The 13,029-nt window shown below is 45.0% G+C and overlaps 1 protein-coding gene across 1 annotated transcript in view; it reads left to right on the plus strand.

The window, feature by feature from the left end:
• The first annotated feature begins 4,403 nt into the window (after positions 1-4,403).
• Positions 4,404-13,029, plus strand: part of LOC111158457 (solute carrier family 20 member 1) — a 16,041-nt gene continuing 7,415 nt past the window's right edge. Inside the window, exons 1-5 of the mRNA XM_022520477.1 lie at positions 4,404-4,619; positions 5,051-5,668; positions 5,805-5,945; positions 6,160-6,245; positions 10,631-10,727. Coding sequence (XP_022376185.1) covers positions 5,323-5,668; positions 5,805-5,945; positions 6,160-6,245; positions 10,631-10,727 — 670 coding nt within the window. The 5' untranslated portion in view covers positions 4,404-4,619; positions 5,051-5,322. The remainder of the gene's footprint in view (positions 4,620-5,050; positions 5,669-5,804; positions 5,946-6,159; positions 6,246-10,630; positions 10,728-13,029) is intronic.

Raw genomic sequence — 13,029 nt, forward strand, 5'->3', positions numbered from 1 at the left:
ACTCTGAAACATGGTCAGGCCACTGCATCGACTTTATTTCTGGAGAGAACCTGTGCCCTTGGCTTCCTGCCTCTTTCTTCTTACTATGGGGAAACTGGGGACAGTCTTGGAGTCAGGTCTCCTAGAAATGCCCTTTCTATTCCAACAGGACTCAAAGAGGCTTAAAATGCAGGCATTAAAGAAAAAGAATTAATAAAAATAAGGAGGGAAGGAGATGGAAGTAAAAGTGTTAATTGAAGTGCAAATACAAGTTAACACCTAAGAGCATCATGTTTGCCTGTGTACTTAATGACAGCGGGGGACCGAGCACCTACAAATTTGCAGTTTGTTACACTATTCACTGGTTTACTTGTTGCTTCATTCTTTGTGCTTCAGTTTGTCTGTAAAATAAGATACATCAGCTAGAGCTTTATGGTCCCATGAGATGATACACACAGATCACCTGAAACAAAGCTTGGCATGTTGTAAACTTTTACAATATTACAATATTACTACCTCATTCATTTGTGACTGTAGGCAAGTGGAAGGGAGTGGTGGGTAGAAGGGAGGTGGTTTTCTTTTATTCAAAGGTTCCTACCTTCTCTTCCTTGATCCATCCAAGTCCTAATGGACAGCCTCTGAAGTCTCTGATCATAGTCTGGTTCCACAGTGTTCCCACTCCCACTGCAGTCTCTCTGCCCCTCCAAGGAGATTATTTCCAGGATGCTTACTTCCTGCTCATTGAACAGTGACCTCAGATGCATTTCCTTGACTGTAAGCCTCTCGGGCTCAGGAAGTGCAGAGTGGTGTTGCCTCCTCCTTTTGTTCCACTTCGGCAGGTCTGGAGGGGCTGGTGGGTCTGCCTTCCCAGCTCTCAGAAGCTTAATTCCATCAAGTTAGTGAGAGATGAACCATCTCCAAGAAAACTCCAAACCGATAGTGCCTGGGTTGGTGTTTAGCAGTATGTAGTAGGTTATTTTTCTCTCTCCACTTTGAGGATGTGGGTGGGTGAGGGACCCTTGGGCTTGTGAGCTCAGGGCCAGTGACTCTGATCTACCAAAGATCCTGTGGGCAGTCAGGGCCTGGGCCAGGCCCAGGCCTCCCACTCCCAGGGCAGTGAGCCCACGTGTCCTCCGCCATACACTGCAGCCTCCCCCTCTGGCAGCAGGTCCCAGTGACCCCTCATTTTCTATAAACAGTGGGAGAAGTCTGAAAGAGCTTGGCCCAGATGGCAGCTCTGACACATAGTAGGCCTTCGCAGTTGACTAAGGAGAATATGAATGCTGAAGTAGTGCCAGCCATGGGTGAGAACGTCAGAAGAATTTTATATACCTTGTCCTCATGATGGCCCTATAGTGTAGGGACTCCCCTACATCTCCCCTTTACAGATGAGGCAAATAAGGCAAGAATTAATCTGCCCTTGGTCACGTGACTAGCGAATAGCAGAATAGGTAGTTTGGCTTTACAGTCTGTGTGTTTTACCACTAGACCAAATGGCCTCACTCAGATCCTAGAGAGTGTGCACCAACATCTTGACTCTAACAGAGAAACATTATCCTTAGGGTCTTTACCCTCTTTCCCAAGTTCAGCGATGAGGTCAGAACCAGTACGATTTGTGTATGACTTGGAGGTCTATCTCTTCCCATTTTCAGAGCACTGTAACTTCTCTTATAGGCAGAGACCTACCTCTCCTCCCCTATGGGAGGATGAAAGTGTCAGGTGTCAAGGTGTCAAGGCAACTTCAGGTGTCTAAGGGCAGTCTGTACCCTACTGATGTTCTTACCCCTGGGGAGGTGGTCAGGGCCCACCCCAGTCCCAACTGCTCCCTCCTCATAGCCTGGTTGATCGAGGCACTCTGTTGTCCTAAGGAGGAAGGATAGGACCAATCTAAAGATGTTGACATAATTCACCTGTAACGCAAAGGGAAGTCTCTTCGATTCTCTGCCCCAGGGCTCCCGACTCCCAGCAAACCCATCTCAAGAAGCCTGGACTGTGCTCTCTCACCCTGATGGTTATTCCCTGTGGCTGCCTGACCTCCTCACTCGGAGGTTGCCCTGCAAATATCTGCGAACTTAAAGGGTTAATACCACAGACCAGAAAAAATACGCCCATGGACAAAATGAAAAAAGCACATGCTGTGAAAACGTTCTAAGCAATTCCCTTACAAACAACTGCTTTGAAAATTAGTTTTTAAAATTTTATTATTTTTAAAATTCAAGTATAATTGACATACAATGTTCTATTAGTTTTAGGTGTATAGTAACTCAACAGTTTGTTACTCAGTGCTCATCACGGTAAGTGTATTCTTTATTTTTTTTTAAGATTTTATTTATTTATTTGACAGAGACCACAAGTAGTCAGAGAGGCAGGCAGAGGGGGTGGGGAAGGCAGGCTCCCTGCCAAGCAGAGAGCCGGATGTGGGGTTTGATCCCAGGATCCTGAGATCATGACCCTGAGCCAAAGGCAGAGGCTTTAACCCACTGAGCCTCCCAGGCACCCCAGTGAGTGTATTCTTAATCCCCTTCACCTATTTCACACACCTTCCCCAAGCCAAAATCATTGTTTTTGTTTTTTGTTTTTTTTTAGGATTTTATTTATTTGAGAGAGACAGAGAATACGAGCAAGGGGAGGGCAAGAGGGAGAGGGAGAAGCAGACTCCTTGTCGAGCACGGAGCCCAACACCAGGCTTGATGCCAGGACCCTGGGATCATGACCTGAGCCTAAGGCAGACACTTAACCAACTGTGCCACCCAGGCACCCCAAAATCATCGTTTTAAATGGCCGAACACTAAGGACCTTGAACGGATCAGTCCTTTCATTTAATTTTTTCATAACCTTGGAATGAATTGAAGGTGGAGGGAGGAGTACATTTTAAGATGTGAGAATTACATCAGAATTGCATTCTAGGGTCACAGCTCCCAGACACGCACTTTCTGTTTCAGACATGATCTTGCGACCTAAGAGCTTTGTGAGTTATTCACAGAACTCCATCAGCTGTTCTAGATAGGTCAGAGAATACTCATGTGCGGTTTAACCCTCCACAGATGTCCCAGACAAAGATTTAGAGCATCTTTGCTTCTGCTATTCAGTGCCCTGCTGCTAGAGATGACAAAAAGGTGGGGAGGGCTCCAGAACATTCCAAGCCTGATAAGTATTTCTGGTTGAAATCCTTCAGTCTCACTACGACCCTGACAAGAAAGCACGACTTAATTCTCCTGGCATGATTAGTTTTGATCCTAAGCTGCATAATAGAATAAATGCCCCCAAACGTGCAGAGTAAATCTTATTAACGTCAAAAACTACATTATATGCCCGGTAGGAGACCAGAAATCGATTTTTACATCAAGAGAATAGGAAAGCTCTGGGATGCACAGAGAACGTCCCCTTACACCCTTTCCTACATCCCAAAACAGGCGTTTTTACATTAAGAGCAAACCGGAAATTAGCATTCTGTGCCTACTGAGTGCTGGTCGCATTTGCGCTCGTTAAGTCATTTAATTAAGTCCTACCACAAAGTAAGTACTGAATGCTAACATCTTACATTCGCGACAGTGCAGTCTGAGAGATCTGGAATTTGCTCAAGGTGACACACTGCAGCAAGTAGGAGTCAGGATTTGAATCACAAGCAGTGTCCTTCTCCACCCCGACAACCCCCACCCCCCGCCACCGCCACGACGCAGAAAACACAGGTCTGCAGGAAATTAATGACCCACAGCCTTCCTAAGGCTCTGCGCCATAACTGGGAGACAACCTGGTTCTCGTGACTCTTCAGTCTTTCTGTTTTCACCGAAGTGCATGACTGCGGGAGCAAAGCGACCACGTGAACCTTCTCCCTCCCCCCGGCGAGGGCCAGTGCTTCTCTGGCCAAGGGCAAGTCACAGGTGCGACAACGTGCCAGGACTGGATCCGGAGCCCGAGGGCTCGAGCTCTCCCGCAGCGTCACTGGACGGCCGGGAGGGGAACTCGGCCGGGTGTGGCCTCTGGACGCGCGGCAGGTCACTAGTGCGCTCAAAGGGAAGCTGGCGAAGCGGTCAGCACTGTGAACCCGCGAGGTGGAGGGACTAGGAATGACCTTGGTCGCGCGGCCTCTATAACCCCGCATGGCGACCTCCCGCGGTAGCGCTAGGGTCCCCCACGGCCTCCACCAGTAACGAACCGGTGCGGCTAGACCGTACACAGACGCCAGGGCGAGACTGCAGAGATCGGGCCGGCCCTCCCCACGTGGACAAGCTCCCCTCTGGGGGCGTGGCCGCCGGCGCGAAGCCGGCCAATGAACGCCGCCGTCGGGCTCACCCGGTTGGACACGCCGGCCGGTGGGGCTGCGCCATCCCGGGGGCGGGGCTCCGGAGCCGGGGCGCGGCGCGGCGGGTCACGCGGGTCGCGGCGCCGGGCTATAAGTAGGGGCCGGCGGCGTGTGCTGCCAGAGTGATGGCTGCCGGTCCGCGCTGCGTGCTAGCTCTTCTCGGCCGCTGAGGCGCCCGCGGGTGCTTCCAGGGTGGGTCGCCAGGCCCCGCCGAACCATCTCCGGAGCCTCCGCCCCGGGCCGACTCCTCGTCGACCCTAGGTGCGTGCGACTGTGGTTCCAGCCCACCGCCGCAGCTTGCACCTCTCGTCTCCCGCTCGGCTCTTCGTTTCCTCTGGTGAGTAGTGGCGCCACCTTGGATAAGGCTTTCTTGTCCCCGCGGCCAGGCGCCGATGCCGTGGCGCGGCGAGATTCTGGCTTCGTTTCTGTTTGCCTCCCTCCCCCACCCTGCCCGCCCGCGGGCCTTTTTGGCGGTCCCCGGGCGGCGCGCGCGGGAATGGCCCTTTTCCGGTTTTCGTGGGGAGGGCGCGCGCGGGCGGGCGGCGGCGGGAGGCGGGGGTTGGGGGGCTGCGGGCTGGGCGCGCGCCGGCCGAGGAGGTCCCCGGCGCCACGTGCCCACCGCCTAGCGAGCCCTGCTCGGGGCCGGGGCCGGTGGGCCTCGGGCGGGGGTCAAGGCCGGGTCCCCCTGCCGCGTGGGCCAGCGCGAGGTACTGCACGGGCTCCCCAAGGGCGCGCTGCTATTGTTATTTTGTCTCCCCCCTCCCCCAGGATGAACTTGCGTCCTTTCTCTTCTCCGCCATGGAATTCTCCTTGCTTTTAGCCCTCCAGAGCCAAAGAAACCCCAGACAACAGATGCCCATACGCAGCGTATAGCAGTAACTCCCCAGCTCGGTTTCTGTGCCGTAGTTTACAGTATTTAATTTTATATAATATATATTATTTATTATAGCATTTTTGATACCTCATATTCTGTTTACACATCTTGAAAGCCGCTCAGTAATTCTCTTATAATTAAAAAAATAAAACCACTAGTCTAGAGAATGGAATCTACCGTGACAACGCTGACTCCCAGTACTATTGCTGCTACTGCTGCTTCTGGTCCATTGGTGGACTACCTATGGATGCTGATCCTGGGCTTCATTATTGCATTTGTCTTGGCGTTCTCCGTGGGAGCCAATGATGTAGCAAATTCGTTTGGTACAGCTGTGGGCTCAGGTGTAGTGACCCTCAAGCAAGCCTGTATCCTAGCTAGTATCTTTGAAACCGTGGGCTCCGTCCTACTGGGGGCCAAAGTGAGCGAAACAATCAGGAAGGGCTTGATCGACGTGGAGATGTACAACTCGACCCAACAGCTGTTGATGGCCGGCTCTGTCAGTGCGATGTTTGGTAAGTGTGTGTCCCTTAATGGCGGGTGCACAAATGGGTATTTCCCTTCCTGTGCTTTCCCTTTCAGATTTTCTTCTGTAGAATGCAGCGCATTCCTAAGAATTTTGCCATTTAATAAAACTTGCCTGTGTTTCAGGTTCTGCTGTGTGGCAACTAGTGGCTTCGTTTTTGAAGCTTCCCATTTCTGGAACCCATTGTATTGTTGGTGCAACCATTGGTTTCTCCCTTGTGGCAAAGGGGCAGGAGGGTGTCAAGTGGTCTGAACTGATAAAAATTGGTATGTTTAATTCTAAATGGTTTTTAAATTTTTATTCTTGTCATGTGCTATCATGGCATTATATGAAATATATGGTGTAAAATAGAAAAATTTTGAAGATAGAATATTAAAATGTAAAGGTTTTTTTTTTTTTGGGTTGGTTTGTTTTTGGTTTCTGATTTTCATTAGTTGACATTTCTTTTTTCTTTTTTTTTTTTATTGTGTTCTGTTCCAGTGATGTCTTGGTTCATCTCTCCACTGCTTTCTGGTATTATGTCTGGAATTTTATTCTTCCTTGTTCGTGCATTCATCCTCCGTAAGGTAATCCTTCTCTCTACTCCTTTATGACCTTTGGTGGGTCATGCTCAGTGGTATTCAGACTGCTAGAATTCTTCCAGATGTGATTGGTGTGGCTTTAGAAAGTTAAAAAATTTATGTTTGGTATATTTCTTATATGTCGCTAAGTTCTCTGAAAGAAACAAGTTTGCGGTAACCAGGAATGCATTCAGGCAGGAAAAATTGAATGAGTACTGTGGTGTCGCAAGAAATAGGAGAGGCTGGGAACGAGAAAATAAGGAAATTTATTCAGGGGGGCTTTGTAGAGGTGTTTGCAGATTATTGCTTTACCTAAACCATCATATGCAGATCGATTTGACTTAAAAGCGTGGGGTTCAGGAAGTCACAGTGTCTCTTGAGGCGTTTTTTTTTTTTTTTTTTTTTTTAAAGCTGATAGTTAAATTGAGTAGTTTGGGTCTCCACATAGTTAATTTTGTAGTACTGATTATCATAACCAGTTTATAAGCTTCTAGGTGGAGACTCTATCTCTCACAGTGACTTGACTCTAATTTCTTAGACTGGGTAAAAAGAGCCAATAAAGGTAGTTTTGTTTTGTTTTTCTTGGCCAAAAAAAAAGTTTCCAGACAGTCATTTAATTTCCTGTCCTATTTGAAAATCCCTTTTGAGTGACCCAATAGCATTTCTTTTATCTAGAAGTCTGGTGCTGGCTCCAAAATAAATGTAGATGACAAGGGATGTTGTCATTGGACCGAGTTATTTAGTGAGTAAGAATAAATGCATTTTGCTCGGGAAACAAAGTTGTCCTTTTTTTGAGGTGAATGGCTCTTAACGGTCCATTGTAAGTTCTTAAAGATGCTCCTAAATGGAAGAAATCTGAGTGAAGGAAGATAGGTAGCTTAGAAATCTGAGTGAAGGAAGATAGGCAGCTTAATCCCAAAGGGTAAGAATATATTCAGAGCCATTTGTTTGGTCTAGTTGTAAGCTTCTGTAGGGAAGGATTCGTACCTTTGTGGAAATACTATGATTCGTTAATCACTTTTCCTGTGACCCGAGTGTGGTAGAATATAGCAGTTGAATATTTGGAAAATTTGAAACATTTGTAGTTTGGTTATAACTTGAGAGTAAATAGTTAATTGTTACTATTATTGGTCTTGAAATTTGCTACTGTTCTATTTAGCAAACAGGTATGAAGAGCTCCTACCCTCCCAATCCCCAGAACTGCTGTAGCATATGATAACATGATGCTTAGATTTGAGGCATACCAGTAGTCACAGCTCAGATTCTTCAATCTTCTTATTAGAGCCATATAGCTTGCTCTATACCAGATAACCAGGAGAATTAATAGGATCCTCTGTAGGGGATTCCTGCTTTATATAAAAGTTTACATTGGGTCTTTGTTGATTATTGGGAAGCAGATTGTTCTGATTCTGGAGAGGCTTTGTGTGTCTCCAGACAAAACAAACTTGTCTTCTTTCTTGGAGGGAGAATGGTGTGGTGCTCTGAGGGATTTTTAGTGGCCCAAATCTCTGATTTGAGAAATGCGTGGCAGGTATTTTTCCCCAAAGTTAGTAGCTTAAGTATATTAACTTCTTAACTATATATTCATTATGGGGGAATGAGGGTGGACATGATCAGGAATGATTGGAATAGTGATTAAAACAGTATTGACTTTGAGGACCTTCTTGACCTACAGGCCCCCCTTTCCTCCCCATGGCACATATATCCCCTTGTGTCCAGTCTATCAGTGAGTCTTTAGGTGATGAATGTGAATAGTTCTGGTTATCTTAGGTTTTAAATCTCAAGAAAACAGCCTTATTCTGGTAACCTTTGGGCATCCTGGCTGTTAAACTCTGAATATTTGGCCATTAAAATGCTTTCCAACTTAAGATTCTGTTTTGGGAATTAACATTAAAATTGCTTTTAAAAAAATTTATTTTCGGGGGTGCCTGGGTGGCTCAGTGGGTTAAGCCACTGCCTTCGGCTCAGGACATGATCTCAGGGTCCTGGGATCGAGCCCTGCATCAGGCTCTCTGCTCAGCGGGGAGCCTGCTTCCTCCTCTCTCTCTGCCTGCCTCTCTGCCTGCTTGTGATCTCTCTCTGTCAAATAAATAAATAAAATCTTTAAAAAAAAATTTTATTTTCTCAATGTCTATTCCAAGGGTATTGGGTAGTCTATTAGGAAAAACCAGAATGGAGGTGCTGTACTTCCTCATAAGGACCCAGGGCAATAAACAGGAAATAGGGGAAAAGGGTAAATTTTCCTATTGAGTATTTAAATGCTAGTCAGAGAAAACGGGTTGTTCAGCATTTTCCCTTTTGTTAGGAATCACATTAAATCTAGGACATCTTTTCAAACTCAGAGAAGCCTTTTTCTTTATACAAAGGCTTATGGGAACATCCAGTATGTAAACAGTGGACTATTCTGGTTGAAGATGGGGAATTATGAAGACCCCTCTCTCACATCTCACGTAACTGTATGGTGAGATATTTACATTATTTCCAGGTAAAGATTAAAGTGTGTGTTAGATGGGTCATACAGTAATACAAATTTTGTGAAGTTGTTAGTCTTGGTTACCTGTTGTGAGTGACCCAGAGGAGTCTGGAGGGAGTAAAAGGGAGAACACAGTTTATGTTTTATCCTGCCCTCCCCACCCTCCTGGCTGATTTACGAATTTAGCTTTTTATTTATTTTTTATTTTATTTTATTTTTTAAATATTTTATTTATTTATTTGATAGACAGAGATCACAAGTAGGCAGAGAAGCAGGCAGAGAGAGAGGAGGAAGCAGGCTCCCAGCCGAACAGAGAGCCCGATGCCGGGCTTGATCCCAGGACCCTGGGATCATGACCCGAGCCAAAGGCAGAGGCTTTAACCCACTGAGCCACCCAGGCGCCCCCAAATTTAGCCTTTTAGACTATGAGCCTGTATTTCATTTCTTTATTTTTTAAAGATCTTTATTTATTCGAGAGAGAATATGAGCTGGGGGAGAGGGAGAGGCAGACTCACCACTAAACAGGGGATGACCCCCCCACCCCGCTCACCATGGGGCTCAGATCCCAGGACCCATCCAGGCATCCCTAGTCAGAAGTTTTAGAATCACTTTGGGTCTTTACCTTTCTTCTCAAGATTTTCTTTTGGATTGTGATCAAGACAGCATTAAACCTTTAGGGTAGTATCTTTCAAAGTTTAGTCTTCCCCATATATTCAGATCTGTATTCTCTTTAAGGATTTGACTTCGGTGTTTTCCTATAGAATTAATACACATTTGTTGTTAATGCAACTCTTATTTCCAGTCACACTAGCCGTGCAGTTCCTTAAACATTTGTTGGAGTTTTTGCGTGAGGGCTTTTGTACTCTGTCTGGAATACACGCTCCCCCCTTGCTTTTTTTCCCACCTTTAGATATGTACTGGCTTGTTGACTTAACACATTTGTGTCTTTGTTCCACTGATACTCCCCAATGTGCCCCTCCTTCCATCACTGCCCCTTACTCTTCTTTATTTTCTTTATAGTATTTATTGCTATTTTTTTCTGTACTAGAATGTAAATGCCAGTTTTCTGAGGGCAGGAACTTTGTCTCATTCATTCCCATATTTTAGTGCCCAGAATAGTGTTTGGCATAGTCTGTTGAATGAGGAGGTTGACTTAGTGTACAATTCATTTTTATCTTAGCACTCTGGTAGATCATTAATAATGGCATATTTATTGATGTCTAGAGAAGATGGTTGTCACAGGTAAATTCTGCATATTTTGGTTTTAAGAAATCTTCGCAGACATGCTGAGAAATGTCCTCACATCTCATTGTCTATGTCTTGACATCTTTTACAAATGTATAGTACATCTCAGATGTATGCTCAGATTTACTTCTGGCCATCAGGTTCCTTAGAATACTGGGTGATGGGGGTGCCTGGGTGGCTCTGGATTAAGCCTCTGCCTTCAGCTCAGGTCATGATCTCAGGGTCCTGGGATTGAGCCCCACATTGGGCCCTCTGCTCAGCAGGGAACCTGTTTCCCCCTCTCTCTGCCTGCCCCTCTGCCTACTTGTGATCTCTCTCTCTCTCTCTCTGTCAAATAAATAAATAAAATCTTAAAAAAAAAAATACTGGGTGATGAAACTGATTATTTGGGACATTACCAGTCACTGGTATAAGTAGCCTTGTTAGAAATAGCACCCTTCCCCCCTCAAATAATAAAAAAACCAAACACAAACTTAGGTTCAGGTAGATGTATAAGATGAGATCAGCCCTTGGTAAGGGAGACTTCTAGGAACAAGGCCAACTGGGCTTTTCCTACTACTGTGGAGACCATTAGCTGGCACTGTAATTCCTGAACCTCTCCGTTTACAAGGTTCTTTGGAAATGAATTAACTGTAACACCTTTTAAAGTATTGATCTTAATGATCTTTTACAGGCAGATCCAGTTCCTAATGGTTTGCGAGCTTTGCCAGTTTTCTATGCTTGCACAGTTGGAATAAACCTTTTTTCCATCATGTATACTGGAGCACCTTGTAAGTACATACCAAAATATTTAAATGTGAATTTAAGTTGTTTATAAAACTTGCATTAAATGCCCAATTTACCCCTTTTTGCTTTACAGGGCTGAAATCTCCTAGAAGGTGGCTGGCCTGCGCCCATTTCAGAAGGCTGCAGGCTAGTGTATGCTGAGTTAACCTAGATAGTTTTTCAACCAAAGAGACCTGCTAAGATTCTAAATCACTACAGACCTTTACTCTTTAGTCTTCACAGGACCCACGATAATATGACCTTCTCCCTCCCTTTCTCCCATCTATGTTGAAAATACTGGAAGTGATAATGACCTCAACTACTGACTACTGAAGAGTCATTAGTTACATTTGGTCTTCAATAATCAGTCATTTAGAACTGGTTTGCTGGATATTCTCATTTTTCTCTCCCAAATGGAGCTACCTTTGTCTCTAAGCACTAAATTTACTTCCCTGAATCTGCTTGAATGAGAAGAGTTGGGATGTTTAACAACTGGTCTAAGTGCACTTGGAAGAAGAATTCATGCAGCTAAGAGGAAAAATAATTTGTGAGGATATAAAGATTAAAAATGATTGCTTTTATTTTGGGACTAAGGCAAAGCATGGATTAAATTATGATACGTGTTTAATTTGGGATCTGAAAAAGATCAGTCACTTGTAATTTACAGGACGTTACATGCTTTGATCAGTCATTTTGCTGTCTAGGGTTACTTGACTTGATGGTCAAGTCAGTGGCTTTTGATCTTTTGACCGTGACCCACTGGAAAAAATACATTGTACATTGCTGCCCAAGACACCCATGTAGAGAAGCTGCTTGCTCTTACTGTGTGCTCTGCACCCATATTTTCAGATAATTCTCCAGCTTTTTTTTTTTTTAAGATTTTATTTATTTATTTGATGGATAGAGATCACAAGTAAGCAGAGAGGCAGGCAGAGAGAGAGGGAAGCAGGCTCCCCGCTGAGCAGGGAGCCTGATGCAGGGCTTAATCCCAGGACCCAGGACCCTGAGATCACCACCAGAGTTCTGAAGGCAGAGGCTTAACCCACTGAGCCACCCAGGCGCCCCTCTCTAGCTTTTTTTTTAATGCTCCTTGGGGCAACTTAATTGATTACTTTTCTGACTAATGGATCATAACTTGTTTCTTAAACTTCACTGAAGTAATAAGTCACTGACCAAAAATGAAATTAGCTCAGTATTTTTTTTAACCTTGTCTTTATTTTTGGAATAATTAGGATAGAAAATGAACAACTTAATGAGAACATTGATCTTACTTAGGGGATACCAGACTCCTTACCAAATGGTATGGGCAAAGAAAAGCTTGCATGCTACATTTTCGTTCTTTTTTATTTTTTATTTTTTTAAGTTTTTTTTTTTTTTTTTATTTGACAGATCACAAGCAGGCAGAGAGGCAGGCAGAGAGAGAGGAGGAAGCAGGCTCCTTGCCTGAGCAGAGAGCCCGATGCGGGGCTCGATCCCAGGACCCTGAGATCATGACCCGAGCCGAAGGCAGCGGCTCAACCCACTGAGCCACCCAGGCGCCCCTCGTTCTTTTTTAAATTGAAGTCTTTGTGCTAAACTAAAAAAGTCTCCTGTGAGGCTCTCAGCACTGATGTTTTATCTGGTAGCTGCAAAGCTCGTAGTTCAGTGAAATTAGAAACTTAAACTTTCAATCATTTTTGAAAAAGGAACTTGGGATGCTTTTGTTCTGTGCTTTGTGGATCATTTACAAGAAAAATTTCCCCTTCTCGTTTCCCCTCTTTGGGGAACTTGGAACACAGGCAAATTTAAATTGTGATAGAGATTGATTAAATTTCATGAATATTTTAGTTTGTGTGACTAAATACATGGTTAGAATTAAAATGGAAAGATTTATAGTCACTATAGAACTTTAGTTTTGAAGGGACCATAATTTATATCTGATTTTTAAATAATAATTGGGAGGAAAATAGATATTCTTTTTTTTTTTTTTTTAAGATTTTATTTATTTATTTGACACAGAGAGAGAGATCACAAGTAGGCAGAGAGGCAGAGAGAGGGGGACGCAGGCTCCCCGCCGAGCAGAAAGCCCGATGCGGGACCCGATCCCAGGACCCTGAGACCATGACCTGAGCCGAAGGCAGAGGCTTAACCCACTGAGCCACCCAGGCGCCCTCCATTTTTTTTTTTAAAGATTTTATTTATTTATTTGACAGATAGAGATCGCAAAGTAGGCAGAGAGGCAGGCAGAGAGAGAGGAGGAAGCAGTCTCCCTGCTGAGCAGAGAGCCCGATGTGGGGCTCGATCCCAGAACTCTGGGATCATGACCTG

The sequence above is a fragment of the Enhydra lutris genome, unplaced genomic scaffold (genome assembly GCF_002288905.1).
Source record: "Enhydra lutris kenyoni isolate GAN:26980312 unplaced genomic scaffold, ASM228890v2 scaffoldscaffold59, whole genome shotgun sequence".
NCBI lineage: Eukaryota > Metazoa > Chordata > Mammalia > Carnivora > Mustelidae > Enhydra > Enhydra lutris.